The 21,637-nt window shown below is 42.4% G+C and overlaps 1 protein-coding gene across 1 annotated transcript; it reads left to right on the forward strand.

Moving 5' to 3' along the window:
• Positions 1 to 665: 665 nt before the first annotated feature.
• Positions 666 to 20,411, forward strand: LOC107188923. The gene is made up of 10 exons (XM_015577321.1): positions 666 to 741; positions 11,297 to 11,596; positions 12,433 to 12,657; positions 12,905 to 13,213; positions 13,402 to 13,701; positions 13,950 to 14,255; positions 15,339 to 15,641; positions 19,573 to 19,717; positions 19,788 to 19,948; positions 20,086 to 20,411. The coding sequence occupies exons 1-10, from the start codon at positions 666 to 668 to the stop codon at positions 20,409 to 20,411; spliced, it is 2,451 nt and encodes an 816-aa protein (XP_015432807.1).
• The last annotated feature ends 1,226 nt before the right edge of the window (positions 20,412 to 21,637 follow it).

The following is a 21,637-nucleotide window of genomic DNA, read 5'->3' on the forward strand; positions in this document are numbered from 1 at the left end:
ACCGATAAAAATTTCCTGGCCACCTTCGCCGCCACGTCACACCGGTTTCTCTCGACACCGTTCCCTTCCACGCGATCCCAAGAAGGTCAAGTACTTCTAGACCACCGATCCTTCCGTTATTGACGTATCGCGACGGGTATTCTTTCATTTGCACTCTGTAATCACTGCGCCGACTTGATCATCTCCTCGTCGAAGGACTCTTCCTTTCTTAATAGAAATATCCTTCGTTCTTCGATCTAGAGAAAAGAAACCGGACGGAAGACTTGGATCAACGAGGAAATCGATAATCGAGGGACACACTCGTGGAAACGAGTAAACGATCGTTACACCGCACGGGGTAGATAGCTACAACGACGGGTCTTGATCAGAAGTGTCCGAGAAGAAGTGGTTCGAACGGTGGTGTGGATCGTCGTACAGATAGGGAGTGCAGGGTGGAGGAGGTGTAATTTCGTTCCTGCATCCGTAGAACGTGTTACACGCGCCTCGCGGAAAGGTGACAACGGAGGGGGGTTTTACATGCGTCATCGTCGTGCGGCTACAAATCGCATGCGACGAATCGTTTCGACGGCAGTACACGTGCGTAACGAGAAGCTCGATCGGTCCTAAGGAACACGGAGCTTCCGATCCTCTACCAAGGACGCACAGTGATAAATGCGGCACCGGAGATGACGACCACCGCGTTCTCCAAAATGGTCACCCGGTTCCTACTGCTCCTGGTGTGCCTCGTCGCCGCGTGCAACGGTAAGTACACACATTCTTTGTGATATACTTTTTGGTTTTTGAGAAATTTTGTAAAGAAACGTTTCTTTCCATTTTTTTCTGGAATTTCGTTCATTCACATCAAACTTAAAGAAATTCGTTAGTCGAATTGTTGTTCAAAGTAGCTCCCAAATTCCATCGTGTGAGAACAAAGTAGGACCGTCGAACTTGAAGAATTTAATTACTCGTATTAATAGGTCAGTGATTATCGCAAAGTTACATATTCATACAGTAATACATAATGGAAAGTATTGCCAGTGTATAAAAAAGGTAATAAAGGCTCCAATTGTCAAGTTGAATTTTGAAACATGACAAGTATTGTTCGCTCCTAAACAGTTAGCTCGATAGAGAGTTGGGTCCGTCTCTCCGTAGCGGAAAAAATGTCCGAAACGAGAACGTCGGGGGAGAACTGTACGCGGCGCATTTACTGAAGAACAATTGAATTACAATGGATAAGTGGTCTAGCGATAATTTTTAACCGAGACTGCAGATTAAACGCAGTCAGAGCTATAGAGAGTTGGCGCGATACGTCGACGCTTGGTGTTAGTCGCTCGAAGACAAAAATATTGAATTCATCGACCGACCGTTTCGAGAATTACTACCCTCCTGAAAAATTTAGGAATCCCATGCAAATCAGTGCCTTGGCTTGTATATAAAGTTTGTTTTCCGTTAAAAGTTCCGAAAGTTTTGAACAGTCGACAAGTAATTTGCGCCGAATCGATCCGACAAACAGCGTGTAATAATGTCGGTCGTGCGATACGGCGATGAATTAATATGCTACGAGCCATCATTTTTCACGACTTCGAAGGCCTTAACCTCGACAAGGGCCACGTAGCCTTTAAATGACTTTACGAGGTTGCATTCGAAATGACTAGCGCGAGGGCAATGCTTCTGTTGTTGCTATCGTATCTACGTGTCTATGTGTATCTACGTTGTCACAAAATATTCTAAACTATCTAAAATTTACAAATATGTTTAGGTTTTCACAAAAATTTTAATTCAAATAAGAAATGGTAATTACTTTTCTCGCATGACGAGTATACTCGTCATTAGATAAAAAAATTGCCATTCCTTCATGACGGGTATACTCATCATTCACAACTAAGAGATTAATGGTTTTTAGCCCAGTGATAAAGCTGGGATTTCTGAAGCTAATGATATTTGTTTCAACCGCATATAGCCATTAGTTTATGAGATATTTAATGAGAAATTTGTAGGCTATATACAGGGTAATGCTAAGCTGGTGGTACAACTTAAAAAGATGTGATTTTTCATGCAAAAATAAACAAAATGTAAAATAAAATTTTTCGTACGATGCTTCGTTTGATAGAGAATCGAATTTGCAAATCTGCTAAAAGCGCTTGCAATTGCATAGGACTTGCTTGACGCGTCTGTTCATTACCTTCCGTTTCTACTTATCATCAACGAATACATAGTATGTATACATTACATACGTAGTAGATAAATTTCGAAAATTGAGTATCTTGAAAACAAAGCATCATACAATTTCCTATTAACAATCTATATCCGCGACAAAGAAATTCATAATCCATTAGGAAGGAATAAAATCGATAATAACTAAAACAGACCAATTAACATACAAAGAATCGTTCCATAAAACGATGAAGTGAATTTCTTTCCATTCTTTACAATTGACACAAGACATTCTCTAGTCATTAAAATCCCAAGCTCTTTCTCACGTCTCGTGCCATTTAAAAAAAAAAAGAAACATTCACTCGTGCAAAATTACTCGAAACGTTAACAACGCTCGAAAACGATTCTACCTCCGCGCAGACGCAACCAATTATATACGTTTCTAGTGCCGTTAAAATCGGTCAGGAGCGGCGCGAACGGGTCGACAGGCCGGCGATTCTAGGCGATGCCTCGCGTTTCGCTCTGATTCCGTTCCGAGATCGTCCATGATTTTGCTTATGTGTGATGTCGTCGCGCGCGCTCACTCACGTCGGCAAAAAATCGTCAGGCCGTTTGTTATTCTAACGACACATGCCCTCCTCCGACGAAAGTGAATACACAACAACGTGTGAACGGTGAACATAAATTTTTCGCGTAACCAATCGACAAACATGGCGGTTCACGGTTGCACGTGCCCGGGTCCCACCATGAGGGATCACTCAAACGAAAACGGAATCGGCGAGACGGTGAACGTGGAAAGAGAAGAGAGATCCCGAAAGATAGATCGCCGCAGAGAATCGCCTTGAGAGCGGAATTTCATTGTCAAGGCGCCGCGGCGAGGAAAACCGTTCTCCAGAACGTTTCGATGAGCTTTCTGCCTGGTATCGAGGGCGCTCAAAGATGGCGTTCACCCTCTAACCGTAATTTTTCGATCAGGTGGAAAGAATCCACTTCCGAATTATTTGATTAATTTATACCAATGCAAATGGCACGACGCAATTAAATGTTTAGAATTTTCGTTTTTTTTTTTTTTTTTTTTTGGAAAAACAACATTTCATATGTACCAACCTAATATTTCCTTAACCTCTGAGGCATATTATACCGAATAATCATTTTTCCTTAAAATTTCGTTTAGGCACGAAACGTTCTGTATATTCAAAAAACAAAAACTAAACAGGTGATAGCGTGATGGCGAGATAACGACAGGAGGATATCAATAATTTCGAGCAGTTTCGCCGTGCACGGAATGTCGATTATCAGGGGAGGGCCAAATCGATAGAGGTGAAACTGCATCGTCAGGTTTCGGCGGGATAGACTTTCTTGTCGATCCTTTTTAGATGCCTTCCATCGTAAAACATTCGCGGCGCGGCGGGTTAGAGGCTGGCGGCATGCTCGCACGGCCCGAAAGAACTGGTTCTTCTGCGGAGGGTGGTTAAACTCGATGCAATGCGTGCATTTAGTGAAACATCGTTCTGGAATGCAAACACGTGGGGAAGGGTAGGAACCTGCATGGGAACTATCGTGCCATCCTGGCGTTACGATCCACCGGCGTTGAATTTTATACTCTCCATGGATGCGTATCCGTTCCCTCGAACAATCCTCTCGCGCGTTTATAAAACACGTATTTCAATCGAACGCTATTTATTTATATTTCCCGTTAATTGCGATATGTATATTCGTTCCGGGTGGCGCGATAAGTATTCCTCTCGGAGTCTTGTTAAATATTATTGCAGCCTGATCTTGTACGTACCGTTGTGATACTATATTATTCGATCACGGATATATAGTCGTGACGTACGCAGTGTGACGTACGCAGAACAGTTAGTACAAATTAGCTTAAGATAAATCACGTGACGGCATGCGAATCCCTGTGTATGAAAGTTCCTTCGGGTCTTGTATTGCAATAAAAAAAAATTCAAAAGCCTTGAAAACGAGCTGTTCCCACTCAGTAAAACATTAGAAATTCCATTTTAACACTAGAACTATCGAACCCGTCAAAATGACGGATTCCAGATTTCTTATTTTATAATTATAGAAATCCTACAGATACTTTCATCGGAATTAGTTAACCTCTAATTTCTTGTACATTTTATATTGTAGTATATTAAGCTGTATTGCATTATACATATATTACACAATTTAATTTAGCATACATTCAATGCTGGTAGTTCTCTAGTGTTAATTAATATCTAACGATTCTATCCAAAACCTCTCTATCCAACGACTCCCGTAATCTTCGCCTCGTCCGAACACCATTTTTTTTTGCCCCACGGTAACGAGAAAACGCACCATTCTCGAGCCATCCAGTTACGCTTTCTCACGTATTTGCACGTCTGTTCCCTCCTAATCACGCGCGCATTTATTCTCACGCGCGAAACGCATCGCGTGCAACGCGAACGTCGAAAAACGTGCGCCTTGCATCCCCCAACCATTTCAGCGAACCAACACGCCCGTCGTCGTAATGAGTCCTGGCGAACGAAGGATGCGCTTACCCGTGTATCCTTGACACCGTCCGGAGAAGATTCTCGCTACGTAGATCCACAGGCCGTTTACAGAATTATGCTCTCTCCCTCTTTCCCCTCGATCGTTCACGAACGAACAAAAGATCGCCACCGAAAGAACTCACAGACACAGGACACAAGACCATTGTACAAAATATGTACCTTCGCGAGCAAACTCGGCTTCCGCTGAAGGAAAAAGTCACTAACGAGAAGGGCCTCATACCACTTGATAAATTCCAGCTACCAAAATAAATATTAAACCGAATGTTAATTTGGCATAAATTTCAGTAATTCCCAATACCAAGTGGTAGGAGCATGGTAGGAAGCCGAGTTTGCACGTCAGTATACACCGTGAAATTTTGTATCGAAACGGATTGGATATTGGCGCAGAGAGTTTATTACCTCGAGCTGGATTTTTTTTTTGTATTCGCGCATGGACTCATGAAACAAACGAAAATCGAAAAGAGACAAGAAGTATCAATATTTTGCCATTAATGTATTCGCGATGAGAGACTCTCTCTCTCTCTCTCCGACTCCAAGAACGGAAATGACGTTGCTTCGATAGATTTCCGGGGTTAATTCTAGCCAAGGACAATCGTCGATGGAAGAATATCTACCACACGTACTTACATACGTCGATGAACGCCGACCGTGATCGTCGTGCATCGATTGTTCGCGCCACGCTCGAACGTTAACTAATGAGTCGAGGGCCGCGTAGGCTCCCGCAAACGACTGGTTTTGTAATACTTTTTTCTTTGTGAAACTTCGTCGTGTGCGATGGAAACAGCTGACAGAGAATAGTGCGCGAGAACGCAGTATAAGTCGTGCGTCTGGGAAGATGCGATTCAAGATCTTTCATCGATCGAGGCTGGCGCGTTGTTTCTTGGGTATTGCAAGAACTACGGAAGATATGTTGGTCCTGGTATACAAGAATAAACGGGACACTATATCGAAATTATGTTCACGTACAGTAAAACTGTCAGAAGAAATGCTGTTTCTTTTTTCTTATCACCTTTCCATTTCGAGCACTTCCGACGAGCAAACGATTAGGATATACATACTGTAATTGGAACTGTAACTGTTATACAGAAAATAATTGCTAAAGCGAGGTGTGGAGATAAGGATTGAAAGGAGAAAACGGAACGGAAATGGACACTATCTAAAGAAGGTTTAGGGAGTTTAAAGCGTTGGGCAGATTAGAAGAGATTGGAGGGGTAGAAGAAAATCAGGTAAGATAGTGGTAGGAACAGATAGTGAAAGAGTGACAGAATAGTTAAGGAAATTGGAAGGAAGGAAGAGGGAATGTGTAAGACAGGAAGGGAGACGGGAGATAAATGAAGTACAAATGAGTAAAACCATATTTTGTAGGTAAGCCAAACTCCATTTTGCAGCCGACACGTAAAAAATGAATAATAATAAATATCAATAAAAAAACAAAGCAGAATAGAGTCTAATTCTAAAGAAAAAACGTCATCGCGTTTCTAAAAGATGCGGACTACTTCGTTTAATACGATACATCACTCCATTTATGTGTAAAAGTACTGTAATACACTACCGTGTAGTCAAAACCGCGTTGTATACCATTCAACTTAAGTAATTTAGAGAGTGTAACGTGGTCACTAATAATCTACGAACGTTCGTGTGACCTGAAAACATAAAATGGAAGAAAAGTCTAATTCTTCTTCGAAGGGGAATACCCAACACACTCGCAACCAACCAGCTCGTCGGTCGTTGTGGAAGAACATATATCTCTCGGTCTTTTTTTATCTATGAGATACTTTCTTCCCAGATTCTTCGGGAATCTGTTTCGGGGACGGATTCGAAACCTTTCCGAGAAGTCTAGCCCGCAGAGATCGATGCCTCGAACGAGAGATCTGTCTTCTTCGTAGTGGAGATCCAGCGAGAAAAGAAGTATTCTCGAAAAATGATACTTGACGTCACAAGTCGCGTCGCGACAACGTAACGGCGAAAGAATCGAGCCCACAAGCTATGCTAGTGGCCGCGTTCTTTCCCAAGTTTTCCCAGTGACAGCTGTGTTTGCGTGGCCGCAGTTATTTCGCGTCCTCTGCATGGAATTACGCGTAAAGATAAGACACGTAGCAGTCGTTGTGCACCGTCTAAAAAGAACTGTGACTCAGGTGCAACGGCAACAAGCGTGTAACGCTCCGTTAATTTGTCACCATTAATCGCTCAAAATTGAATTGAACGCGGTACGATTCGAACGATTTATGAATCCAAGGAGAGATTACCATTGAGTGACACATCGCCATCGCAGACGTGGGCCAATTCGCAGCGTCGTTGGACTCGTTCGAAACGATTATTTATGGACATTCGCCAAATATATAATTACTAGGAGAAATATTGTTCAGCAAAATATGGTATTCGCGAGTCACAGATGCGACACAAATTCCATACGCAAACAGAAGACGAATCGGAGTAAAAATACACCGACCAAGTGACTTACATTTGTCTCTCGCTCTCTCTTTCTCTCGCGGGAATTGGGAATTGGTTTCACGCTAGAAAAGATAAATGGGACGTCTGAATCTAACATGTGCGACACAGGTGAATAATTGCTACGCGATCGTGTCGCGAATGTTTTCGATCGTTTAAAAGAATCGCCGACACGAGAATCTTGCGATAATTTAAAGCTGTTTAAAATCGATTGAAATAATTTAAGGCTACGTATAATTCGTTATTTACAAGCAGAACACGCTTGCCTATAGGCGCCGATAAAACCTCCTTGAAACAAGAAAGTCACACTGAACGCGTGCCCGGGAATCGATTCATTAATTTGTAAATGAAGTTCCTTATACGACTATACACGATCGAGAGTTTAGCGTGTTAGCGGCCACTAAATGACCAAGAAATGGCTATATCACCTGGAGACAGATTATTTCAATTTACACTTTGAGTGGGACGATATGACATACGCATAATTATTCGTACAAGAAGCTATAGACCTCACAAATTGAAAAGGTGAATATCCCTAGAATTCTTACTGCCACTTATATCTATATGATAATAGATAATGGGTAAAATATATATTACAAAGATATCGAATGGCCCAACGCTTATGCTCGTTCACTGTAGATCACGAAACGTCACCTGAATTCCTTCTAGTATGCTTAACAGTTCCAGCACTGTTCATTTCTGTCGACCATCCTCTCTAAACACCTCTAAATACCTGGCAAAAGATCATTCTTCGCCAGTCATTCCCCTCAACATTCTGATTGGATACCTTCGACCATACAAAAACCCATCGGACCCGGGCCACTTCTTACGTCCGCCAAAGCGAAGAGACAGGCAACGCCCAATCGACGCATTTTGAATTTCACAACATCACTACGTGGGAAAAGAAATCGGCCAGTCTCTAATTGTTCCATGTGAGACATCGATCGTGGGTTAACGACCGCGCTCCTATCGAGCAACTCTTAATCACGGATCGAAATAGGTATATATCCTCCCTGTATCGCGAGTACAACCGGTGATCCTCCTTTTTCATTCCTCTTTCGCCTCTGGTCGCGGCACGAGAAACCGCTGGCCTTGCCACCACGGTCGACAATCTCGGGATGGGATTCCATTGTTGTGGAATTAGTCACGGCTAGGCCCGTGGAAGATACATCCGGGATGTGGCCTACCGGCTCGAATACTCGAAATACCAAAGTTTCGATTAAACGGGGACCACCTGCGGCTGATCGCCCATTGGACGACCGATCGAACGAAAAGACGCGGACCCCGGTGTGCATATTACGGCACAGAAATAGCCGACCCTAGTGGCGGGTTCTGAAGAGCTTCGAACATGTAGGTAACACGTGGCGAAAAATTCGAATCACTTCGAACATGATTATTCCATACTTAACACTCTCGATAAGTCTCGAAACATCTGGAACCTTGATTAATCTTGAGGCGTTACGGATTTGATATGTCCTGAATGTCTTGGAAGTCTAGAAAATCATGATAGATATCGAAGTCTCGAAAGGTTTTATAGGTCCTGAAACCATTTCGAATGCTTTTATAAAATACTGATACTCTACACAATGTCGTTCCGTGAAAATTAATCGGAAACGTCGGTGAATCGCGTCGGGCAACAATCGAAAATTACGTGGCGGTGTATCAAGGACACGACGAAGAAAGTAAGAAAGTATAAGAAAGTAAACGGCGGCCTTGGGCTGCCTGAATGAGTATACCGTGATTTAGATCGCAATGAATCCCTATTTTTCCTTTCAATTTTCCATTCGACGCGTTCCCTTTTAGAAACATTTTTTCATTTCGTTCCCTCGCGTATAAGTTCCTCCTGTTTCCGCTCCAAATGAGCGAGAAGAAATTAATAGAAAAACTGCACACACGATGGGGCTCGGCCAGACAGTATTTCGACGTGTTTATTAATATATCAAACGGTAACACCTGCGCACACGATACCACCTTATGCAATAATTCTCATGGCACGGTGTATGTATACCGCGTGAAGTCAAACGACGAAGGATGCCGGCCAGTTCGTGTCACAGTTCCGAGCGTCATTTTAAAATGCGGATCACGCCAATGGTGTAAGCAAATGTGGGCAGGGGATTCCTGCGAAAAGTCTATTAAATACCTGGAAGAAATAAGAAACGAGGAACTAGGTGCTTTCTAGTGGTATCCCGTGATTTTATAGTCAGGCAGCATTGATCCCTACTATCGCAGAATCTTGATTCGTATATTTAAAATTTCGAAGGTCGAACAGTAGAACTAACATTTTATATAAATATTGGCTCCTCGACTTTGCTATAAAATACTAAAAAAAGAATGTAGCAACACATGTTCCGCCGAAAGGTAAGATCTATCTTGATCAGGGATCTTGTATTAGCTACAGAAAAATACTTATATAAAGTATTGAGTGATCCAAAAAAGGCTGCGTCATCTGACGCAGATTTGGGGATCGACGTTGGGCAGCTAATCACGCGCAGTTAATTCAGTCACGTGAAAAGGCAAAATTGTAACCCCGACTACTACCGGTGTACATATGCCGGGAGCGGGCAGCACGTATCACCATAAAACCACGAGCCGATTGAGTGTGTCAATGTAAAGTGGAAACGACCTTCCAGTGTCAGCGACCACTTTGCTCGTCCTCAGACGGGGCCACGGATACGGGTGGATGGCGAACAACATTACGAGACAATACCAAGGACCCAAGTTCGGCGGACACATATTACATACCGGCCACGTAGAAAGTGTGGAGCACAGTGCACGCGGTGGTCGATCTTTCATTCAGTGAAATTCGAACGCGATGGCTCGTCACAGTAACGTCCACAGTTCGAAAGGTGAACAGAAATTTGTATACCTGAACATTAATTTTGAAGTAAATGAAAGCTTTTTGTTCGGTGTTCAATTTAGTAAACGATAGCCATTACAGGAAAATTTAATATTTCATTTCACCGAAGACATACCTAGTCGTTTATGAGTAGAATAAAGTATTGTCAGTCCTTGATCGAAGGATATTTTAAGAAGTAAACCTTATAAGGATACAAATACTGTAAGGCAACGGAGAAATGTCTGATGTAATTGATTATACTCGATAGTGAATATTAAACAATGCACGAATATCTTGAAAGACCATTTCGTTCTACAAAATAGTAACAATCGAGTAGCTGTGACGAGATATAGAATTCTAAAACTGTAACTTCCGGTAGAATATACGGGTATGACGACAGTATCATTGAAAGAAAAATACTCAATGGAACCACCGGTTCCGAATGAAAAATCTTTTAATGAAAGGGTAATTATCTTTTCTGTTATGCAACTTTGTAACAATGTGATTATGTAACACTGCAATGTAGCAAAAGACGCGCTCTGCGCGGTCTTTCTCGTTGATGAATCTGTAAACACACCGCGGAAATAAAGGATCTGTACGCCCGCAAACGGGAAAATATGTTTCAATTTTAATTTTTCCCTAGTGGTACACCCTCTCTTTTTTACAAATATTTTATTACCGATCCGTCCCTGTGTCTATTTGCACATGGTGACAGACGCGCGACGCAAGGCGATTGTCTACGTGACTGTTGTAGCTTCCTGCCCGATGTGTCCTACATATATGTTCAGCTAAGTTCCTTCGGATCATGGTGTAGTTCAACGAGTTAAAGGCAGATCCACAGTTGACAGATACACATATCCCAAACTTATCAGAAGCTTCCAAAAGTATCAACTTTATTCAGTTGACATTCATATGCCCTAATTGCTCATAAGCTTTTCTCCAAACGTAGAACCCTCCAAATTAAAACATGAACGGAAGGTTTTTAACGCCCTTCCCCCCCCCCCCCTCGTAGCACGTATTCGGCATTTCAAATCGATGGAGTCTCCAATTCGGAGATATTTCGAAGAACTTTTTTATGGAAGGCCGGTTGGCAATTTAGAGGAACGTGATCGCATTATGGATACACTTGTTGCGGATTTCGGGATACTTCTGGAATTCTCGACCACGTTCAGTGGGCCCGTGATGCAACAATGTTGTTTAAACAGAGCGCATTCTGATTTCCCTAGTAGGAATTCTTACAAGCGGTTCGTAGAGAAGAGGAAGGACTTTCTATTGTCTGTCCTCGATGATCGTCGTAATTAAGATCGTAAACAACGGTGTTATAATATGTTCACAGGTGTGCCAGTGACAGAGGAGTCCGACGATGCCACCACGGTTAAACCGGTCATTGGCAATTCGATCGTCACCGACGAGCCCGAAATTCAGGGTCACTCGATGGACGACATTCTGCCGGGAACGAAGGCGCCCCTTAATCCGGTGATATTCGTGGACGTTCCCGAGCACACGGAAACGGAACTCGGCTCGTCGGTGCTTCTTGCATGCAGAACCTCTAATCCTGTGGCCGAGTGCCAATGGTCCTGGCAGCCATTACCGCCAGTTCATCTGCCGCTTCCGGACATCAGTGAAAGCCCAGCGAGTTCGACGCGTTAGTAAATCGCTATTATTCTTCTATTCGAAGTTTGTACAAGTTGTTTCATAAAATAATAATGATGATATGACATCACTGCATCATATAAATTATATATTGATCCAAAAGGGACAAGACACATTTGTATTACCTAACGCTGATAGCAGATGTACCGATAGAGAAGTGTTAAAATCAAAGAAAATTGTGCACGAATATAAAGTTTACAGAATTTGATAAATACGCGATGAAAAGAGATAATTAAAATGATTATTAAAACTGTATGAAAGCTTAGTCTATCTATCGCTAGCAATGGATATGTAGAAAAAGGATGTAAGTGTCTGTCATACCCTGAAACCAGACGTTTAAGCAAGGAGGGTTCTAATGTCAAATAGAAATACACCCACCCCTGGTAGAATTTAGCTAAACATTGACCTTACGTCTGGGGATGAAAGGGTAGAATTTACACGACCTTCTATAAATTCCTCCGAAGACACTCGATATTTATTGCATTCTTGAGCGAGCAGCTTGAACTCTGCTTGACATTAGTTCTGTCCTTTAAACCTCGAATGATACAAATTTCAAGCATTCATGATATTCACTGGAAAATGCATCACGAACTCAGATATTTAAAAAGATACGAAATTATTTAAATATTCATATGACATTAACAATTTCAACGAAAACGAGCAATTTAATTAGTTAACAGTCCCTTCGTTTCTTTCTATTGCGCATAATTGGAGCAACTTGGACCTATTTCTTTAGATACATATGTATGTATGTAGATCGAATATTTTCTACAGTGCTCGCGTGTCGCGTATTTATCGATGTCCGCTTGTAATTTATAGCCACCACGGTCTCGGTGATTCAGACGACAACTACGCCGACTACCAATCCGTTGCCGGTACGACAATTTCCTGCCTTCGGGAACAATAGCAACGACTGTTCCGTAAGATTCTCGAGTACGAAGCACGAGCAGACCGGATACTGGACCTGCGCCGCGAGAACTTCCACGAATGATCCTTTCACCAGTACAGAACCTGCCAAGCTGAGCATCGTCAATGAGAAACAAGGTACGGAATGTTCATTGTCTCTTCTGTCCCTCTGATTCAAGATCGAATGACATTCAGTGCAATCGACCGATTGATCATTTTTTTCCGTTGTTATTCATTATGAATAACAAATTCATGAAGGTCTCAAACAAATTCGTGTAGATTCAATTTTCCACAAAAACATATTCGTAGTGTCAAGTCAATTTTTTAACGAGCCATCCGTATAACGACAAGATGTTTCGACAGTAATATTTTACATGTTTTCTAGGTCACCTGGTGGCGTTTGCAAAATATGATAACGTCGTCGAGGTACCAGCAGGATCCTCGGCGCAAATAATGTGCCAGATGAAGTCACCCGTCCGTGAGTGTCAATGGTCCTGGCGGCAATTGAACCAATCGCAACCGTGGAATCTCGAGGTGAAACGGTTCCCGGCTTTTGGTAACGACAGCACGGACTGCAGCATCAAGTTCAAGAATGTGTTGCCTGAGCAAGAGGGATATTGGACATGCGGCGCGAGGATAAATCCGAACTCCTCATTCACGCAGTCGAATCCCATTCGATTTCTGATATCGGAAGGTGAGAAGAGAACTGTCGAAAACTGTCGCACAATTGTAAAATCAGACACAAAACAACAGCCTTTTAAACCTCATAGACTTTTTCAAATCTCCTGAAGATTCTTCGAATTCTTTAAAATCCAGATCCAAAAAGATAACCTTATGTACTTTCCACCAAAATAAAAAGTATCATTACAATTTATCCCGTAGTCGAGTTTGTTCAACTGTCCAGAGGAATTCAAGTAGCCCCCAGTGAATCGGTACTGCTCAGATGCCTGGTGAACAAGCCGGTGGTACAATGCGAATGGTCCTGGAAGGCCTCGAACTCCAGCCAAGAGCCTTTGTTGGTGAAGAAGTTCAATCCCAACAAAGACGCCGACCACGACTGTTCGGTACGCTTCAAGAACATTCTGTACGAGGAAGAAGGCCTATGGACTTGCGGCGTACGATTATCGCCGGAAGGAATTCTTCACGAGGCGCCTCCAGCGACGGTCAGCCTCCTACCAACAGGTAATCACCGTGTACGCGCCGTAATGACCACATGCCGCGAGGTCGTTGTATTCCGCGAACGGAATCTCTTGAATTCGATATAGATTTCTTCGAACGTCTGTTGTCGATCGAGCCGAAACATCTGGCAGAATTCACGGAAATCTGCCTGTTAGGAAGACGAAAGACGAGTCGCGAAACAAATTGCCTGCTAGAACGTGCCTTTAATCGGCCGGTTTATCTTTTTTTTTTCTCTCTCTGGATTGTTCCAGCCAAAGTCAGCTTCGTTGAAATGCCAACGGACACTTCCGCGCCGATTGGTACGGAGGCCACGTTGAAATGCATAACGAGCAGCCGCGTCGAGAAATGTACGTGGACCTGGAAACCGCTTCACGGAAACGAGCCAGAAGTCGTTGCTCAGGAATTCCCGAGCAACGGCGACCTTGGTAGAGATTGCTCGCTCGCTCTGCCGCGCGTGCAAGCCGAAAAACAAGGTCAGTGGGCCTGCCAGGTGTCGATCAGTTCTCTCAACACGGTCCTGTCGTCCCCCTACGCCAAGCTCACTGTTTTTGAACAAGGTAACTTCGTTTCTTTCTTCTCACTTTCCCCGAAAAGTCTATGCAAATGGAAAACACTTTACGATTGATACTTCATGAGAACCATTACTGTTCGGAGATACACGCCTTTAGTCCGTATATCTGCCTGTTCTTTGATACAAGAGTAAGTTTATTAATCTCCGGAAAACGAACTTTATGGACGTGACACGGAGAGCGAATACAGGGTAATTTTAACCCTCGTACGACCTCGGGTCAATTAGACCCTAATTTTCAAGAACTTCGTCCTACTGAATAGTTTCCGGTGACTAACTTAAGTTTGTAATTGGTCATATTAATTCGAATAAAAAGAAAGCCAGTCCGCGAAGAAATTTGTTGAAAAATCCACGAGGGAAGAACCTCGACTGTCAAACTAGGATTTTCATAGGGATTTTTATAGTATACAAGTTCCTAATGATATATTTGAAATATTAGGTGAAGACAGTCTCTAACCCTAATATTTTACATATATGTCCAAACGGATCCACAGTATTAAAATTGTCCGCCTTTCGAGGGTTAAATGGAATAAAAATATAGGAATAACGAAATAACAAACACTTTTCGGTGTGTACTTTGCATCTTATACCGAGGAATACAGTGATCTTCGTTGTCGTTGAGTCAGAATAAACCTGTACCCGGCAGGCGAATGTCAAACAAATCCGTTTGTGTATTTTATTCGTTGCTATTTACGCAACGCGTTCCCCCAGTAACGGCCATAAAATATACGACAGCCTTGAATAGTACAACGTTGAATGCAAATACAGTAAAGGCTCCATGAGAGTTGGATAGAAAGTTGGTTGAAAGGGGAGGGGGCGAGGGAGGGGGGCGTAGAATCTGTCAAGCGCATAATTTATTGCCTAATTATTCAAAAAAATAGGTTTGTGAGGTAGTGCAACGATTCGCAATGTACCGCGAAAGTTTTGAAGCGGTCCCTAGTTTGAAACTGTCATGGAGGCTACTGTAGAAAGAGCACAGAAAATAGAAAGGGGAAAAAAATTAAAATAACGATCAACAGCAATTGTTGTTTACGTTACCACTGTACTGACACGCGTGCAAATCCTTTTCCAGACGAGGTCAAGTTCTCGGAGCTGTCGCAGGACATCCAAATATCATCCGGTGGTACCGTTCTCCTTCGTTGCGTGACCTCCTCCGCGGTAGAACAGTGCCGTTGGTCCTTGACGCCGGTGAACTCGAACACCACAGTGGTGGTAAAGCAATTCCCAGCAGTTGGAACCGAGGCGAGGGACTGCAGCGTACGGCTGACCCACGCTCTCGCCGAACAGGAAGGTCTCTGGACCTGCGGCGCGAGGATACGCGGCAGACAAAATTACACGGACGCGCCGCCCGCGAAGCTGAGCCTCCTGGAACCAGGTATCATCGAGACTTGAGATGGATTCCGCGTTTCACGTGTTGTTCCTACCACGGTGAGGGTGTTAAAGCATTAATTCAGTCATCGATCCCCGGATCTGTGGCCGACGTGATCTCTCCCGCGGTACGGTCGAGAGACCGCTTCGAACTCACTAGGACATCCGAAGACGTGGGCACGTAATCGACGGTCGGCCATAGATCCCTGACGAAGTGTACAGCGTAAGCGTATATGGTTTATGCGTGCATATGTATTATTGTTCAGGATGAGTCACTGCGGTCGCGAGGGAATAGAAAATTATTTTGTAAATTATCCGAGTCACAGGTACGATGGCGTCGAGACGTTTTTCTCATTGAGAAGGTGATCTTTTATTATTATTTTTTTGAGTCCTCGACTGCCTCCCGAAGGTTGTCTAGAAGCAAACGAAGGACTGCTTTCATTTTGTTTTCTATAGCGGAACCGTGACATTTTTTCTCAAAGATTGTCGCGTGCGTCAGTAAATGTTTATACAACGATATACAAAAACCGTCATATATTTGTAACTCCGATGATACAATGATACACGCGTTCGAACGTTATCATTGCTTGTTGTGCTTATCGGTTATATATTCCACGATGGAATTATCGTGATTGTTCGGTCGGTTTGGCAATAGTTCGACCCCACTCTTACTGTGGACAGTGATCAATTCTATCAAGATATTTTATACTCGATCGTTAAGTGACTCACCCCGCGCAAAAGTATACACAATGGACCGTGCAACGAACGGTGGTGTTTGTGATCGAAATCCCCCCGGATTACGGAACATTAGCTCATTGAAACGAATTCCAGCGAAGGAAATGTCGTTTGGAATGTGCAATGATGTTCGTCGGTGTAGCCGTGAGCTTTAGTGTGTACAATTGGAGGACGCGGTTGCAAAGGTGGTAACCGTTGGACGATCGATTCACGGTTCTTGGGCCGCTCTAAACTCAATGTTAATCGCGTCCAGGTTCCTCGAAGACTGTTGTGGGGTGAAGGCATCGCTGTGGTGATGGAATTTGCATGCCGTGTCAACTATCATATCGATGCGTATGTGACAACTTGAACGCTATCTCTTGAGAACCAGTCGTCGACCACGTCGCGGAGACGGACGTTACGGAAAAGCATAGTACGTTCCGACGATTTCGCGAAGCTCGAGACAATTTCTGCCGGTAACAAGACGTTCCTTTCTTTCGTGTATTCGTGTGTAATTGTTCATTACTTTTTTTCTTCGTTAATTCTGATATTTTATTCAAAATGCCTCATAATCTTTGTTCCTATCAAAAATTCTGCTACATTTATTGTTAGAGAGAGAAAAAGAAACAATTGAGATTCCTTGCTCGTTGTAGCGCATCTGCCATGCCAATCGCATTTGCATTTATTAGCATTCGATCCTTTTAATGCATCGATGATTTACCGCCTCCGTTATTGTTTTTTTCTTTCCCCCCTCGTGTTTTCTCGTCGATCGTTACGCCTCGGAGTCCGGGTACTAAACAGCGATTAATAATTACGTCCGCTTTCATTATACATCGGATACATCGTCAAAAGGAATGCAGTGTCTCTAATGACTCTCCTCCTGTACTCGCCACAGAGGATCTTATCGAGCGTATTCTCCGCGATCGCAACAGCATGCTTCGCAAAAAAAAACACGCACCTTTCGTCAAATAACATCTATCACTCAATGTCATTCACCCTTTCTTATTTATATGCTCAACGGCAGGTCTACGCTCAAATGATTTCGCATTTAGCATAGTTAGTAGTCGCGTTTAGCCACGCGCTAAACGCAACGTAATAATACTTTCCGCGGCTGATTCGGCTGCGTTTCTTGTCATTCTTCGTATTATTTATTGTCGAAAACCGCTGTATGTCGGCGGGGGAAAGTGTTCGGGCCCGTGCTTTGAGAAAACGCTCGCTCGCGTCGTCGAAATTCGATGATTTTCGACCCTATGCGCGATTCGTGCGCCATTTTATGCAACCACGATGGGCCATCCGTAACGTAGATACACGATGTACATACATACATATGTTTTGTCATAATTTTCGTTGCTGTAACTGTTTTTCACGCGAAACGATAAATTTTGGCTCTGAGCAAAAGAGCGATAAATGTCGATAGGGAAGATTAATATTCATATCGTGAAACGGCTTATCTGTCATCTTTCTTATGTTTTGCTAATGGTTTTTGGTTTTATAGTTCAATAGCATGTGTACGATAACGACAATGATTGATTGTTTCACGTGGATAAACGAGATCCGAAGGTTTTTTCAAAGCGACGACGGTGGTTCGTCTGCAGGCTATTTTGTGGACGAACGTCGGAACAATTTTCTCTCGCGGGCCGTCACAGAAACGGGAAAATGCGTTCACACGTTTGTAATACATAACTCTACATTCGAGACGCATTAGTTAGTAATTATTCGAAAAGGCAAAAAACGAAGAAAAGGGAGGACCACGCATGGAACTTTAACGTTAAGATTAAGACTATTTATTTGTTAAGCAAAGTAGATTCTTTAAGAGACTCTCGTGTGCTAATAATAATTAGAACCCGACGGAGGGCTGCTAACGAGTCAGCCGATCGGCGACAACCCGCGTGTACTTGCGCGAAACCAGAAGTCGTCTGGATGAATCCAGTATGAACCGAAAGAACACCGAAATAGTTTTCGTGTTACGTTCCATCGTTTCGCGATAAGTCCATAATAAGGCAGGATTTTTCGAAATATTACGGTACATTCTTAATTATATACTCATTATATCCAGCTGAACACTAAAATTAATATTTAAGTAGACAATTTTTACTGTTAAGCATATCCCCTTTATGAGGATGTTCCACCGTCATCTTGGACGGTGTAGCGTTTCCGTTGCTCGGTCGGACATCGTACGCGAATCAATGACAGCATATAAAAGCAAATCACCGTAATTTGCGCAAGGCACAAAGTGGTACTCGCGACTTCCATGGCAAGAGACTCCTCCGATCGTGGCGTCGTCGATCGAAGGATTCGGCTAATGGGGACGCGACACGCGTGCAATGAATCAAACGTTAGAACGCTTCGTTAATTAATATCCTCGTGTGCCATTGAATTACTGTTAAGTTCCCCAAAAGTGAACGAATTCGAGAATCTGCACTCCGGGCTAGATTTTGTATGTCCCTCCCCCCCCCCTTATCATCCTGCGCGGTTGAGCGTCAGCTTCCGGCATTGTAAACGATTACTTTGAATAAATGGTAATACGAAAACCTCATTACGCTCTGTCTCATTACCATTTTCTTCGATACTAAATTATTATGTCGGTGCCTATGTGTAGTACAATGTACGAAATCTGTGAACATGTTTGAGCGTCGTTACATGGATATAATTGTCCCTCATTGCAAAATTTAAACCGCCCCAAAGCGACAATTTATGTGCATTAATCTAATAGTGAGTGCTTATCGTTACGTGCTTGCTGACTGACGTTACTTGAATGGATCTATGGTAGACACAAAAGCGATGCATTACTAAAGGCTGCTAAGGGACTATCCCTGGTACTTCATCGAATTGGTTTGAGCCTACTATAGTCCAACGACTACCACATTTTTAGAGACCGAAAATATTATTTTAGACGTATGCATTTGAAACAATATCACGCACAGGACAATCATCGTCTCCAACTACGACAGTCTCTAAAAATTGGAGTAAATTGTGAGTAATCCGCTCTTGCTGTATATGTACACACGGTACACTGAACACTCTCACACACACTCACATCTCATTATTTCTTAACAGTGTTGCACGAAATTCGCTTGTGCACAACTCAGGCATCGAACTGTCGATCTGAGTTTCCCTGTGAGGGGTCTGCACCGATGAAGAGACTTCAACGCTTTTTTCGGTGATTGGGTAGGAAAAATGGCAGCAGACGAGCATTGATTACAAAAGGGATTGATGATTTTTAGAACCAGTGACTGTGGCGCTGTGGGCTGTGCCCCATCAAATAGTCACGCTAGCGTGTAAAGTGAAAACAGTGCTATCGGAAGTGCAATGCCACTGGATTCATGCGCCAAAGATCCACATTTATCAAAACACGAGCGGCACCAGAAGGTAATTTCATTACTCCTGTGCAAGAATTGTAAAATTAAATGTGTTTAAGTATTTTTTCTTCAATGTCCAGGCATAGCATTCAGATGAACTATGGTACAGGGATATGCACCTTACAATTCAAACCCGATCATTCAGATTTGGGTCAGTGGTTGTGTAAGTTCACAGTAGCCAACGAGTATGGCGACGAAGAATTGGGCAGTGCGTCTGTTGTTCTGCTGAATAGCTTAAGTGGTACGTATGTATTATTAGCTTCAATGAAATTAGTTTTCAAAATTAGTCTTTTGAATTAACAGTGTTCGTGAAATCGTATTATATACTACATTTAATTCGATGTTTATATAAACTTTATTTTGCATTTTGTGTTACAGATGAAAAGTTGGGATGGATAGTAGGCGCCTTGACAGCTGTGATTCTGTTCTTAATGATAATTGTAGTGGTATTGGTAGTCTGTAAGGCGCGCCTCTTTGTCCGGAAGTCACCGCGAATTTTAGAAACCGTGCCACAATCAGAGAAAAAACAGATTTCACGACTGAACGGGGAACGGTATTCCCAAAATCCAACGAAAAACCAGGATATAGAAATTACTGATCATAATTCGGATGCGCAGAATGTATTGAGTATTGATCACATTATTCCTGACAGAAGTCACCATCTGAGAAATTTGTCTAAAGTGTGTGACAAAGTTCATATGTGAATATGAATGTAACAGAAAATGATAAATAACTTGATATATAAACAAAGAATTACAAAAATTTATATATCCGAGTACATCGATTGTCCAAAGAATTACATTGTACATCTCACTTAAGGTAACTCATACGTTTGGTTTCGTATCTAACTGGGGCTTCATATGACACTTTATACTTTTTATTAATTTTACCAATTTAATCTGAATGATTAATATTTTAAACTACCTTCAAAATACTGAAATGGAAAAAATGTACAAATAAGTGGAAAAAACAGAGGTTTGTTTTCCTTTTACGAAAAAATTAGAAAGTCCGTCGAACAAACAATAGAAAAACACGTGACGTTAACGATCACAGCAGACATGCATAGAAGGTACATACTACTAAACGAATTGAAACCCAAGTTTACATACTTTAATCTTTATTTTTAATTTTATTTCATCGATAATATATCTTATTTTCCGTGCCATCATAACCTCCGTAAAAAAGTCTATAACCAACTAAGTTTTTAACCACAGTTAGCCATTGAAATTTGAAGCTTTTAAAAATGTTCTTTCAAATTTTGAACTAAAACTATAATTATTAAAAGTTTGCGTGAGCCACCTTAAAACACATACCATCCTCCCACGAACACAGATGACCATGAGGACACGGATCCACGTAGGAAGAAGATGAGACAAAAAATCATTTCTACAATAGGGCACAAACCCTCCTCTCAAGCGAATCTAGAAGGATTGGTAAGCGAGCATAATATACGTGACCAGACCTGTATACTAAGTCTGTGTAGAGAACTCGCGAGCAAAGTGAACTAATAATAGCTTGTTCGCAGCCACTGGCTAGGTATTATCCGCGTTTTGGGAAACTTTATCGAATACCGATTGCCCAGGTCTCACCACGTGGAGGTTGCAGCGAAAGGAGACCCGAGGAAGATAGACGGAATGACAAGTTCTACGTCTATCAACCTCTTACAATTTGTCTCATCATAATCGACTTTAATCTTAGTAGACTCGCATCGAACACACACAGACACACAACAACTTAAATTAATCGCAACGCAGAAACATACGTTCAAACGAAGGGGATTATTGGAATTCAGTTACCACACATCATGTCGTTCACGCACCGAATACCAAGCTATTATTAAGTGTAAACTACAGTAGATATATATGAACATACTATGTTATAAGTTTACTCAATGAGAATATGTAATGTAATTAAAATTTTATATCATCTT

This window comes from Dufourea novaeangliae, unplaced genomic scaffold (genome assembly GCF_001272555.1).
Source record: "Dufourea novaeangliae isolate 0120121106 unplaced genomic scaffold, ASM127255v1 scaffold125, whole genome shotgun sequence".
In the NCBI taxonomy this organism is placed as follows: domain Eukaryota; kingdom Metazoa; phylum Arthropoda; class Insecta; order Hymenoptera; family Halictidae; genus Dufourea; species Dufourea novaeangliae.

Excerpts from the sequence above, each read along its gene's own strand:
- LOC107188923 (XM_015577321.1), top strand. The coding sequence starts at position 666 with ATGACGACCACCGCGTTCTCCAAAATGGTCACCCGGTTCCTACTGCTC. Across the intron at positions 13,702-13,949 it reads GGTCAGCCTCCTACCAACAG|CCAAAGTCAGCTTCGTTGAA; the intron begins GTAATCACCGTG and ends GGATTGTTCCAG. Across the intron at positions 15,642-19,572 it reads GCTGAGCCTCCTGGAACCAG|AACCAGTGACTGTGGCGCTG; the intron begins GTATCATCGAGA and ends GATGATTTTTAG.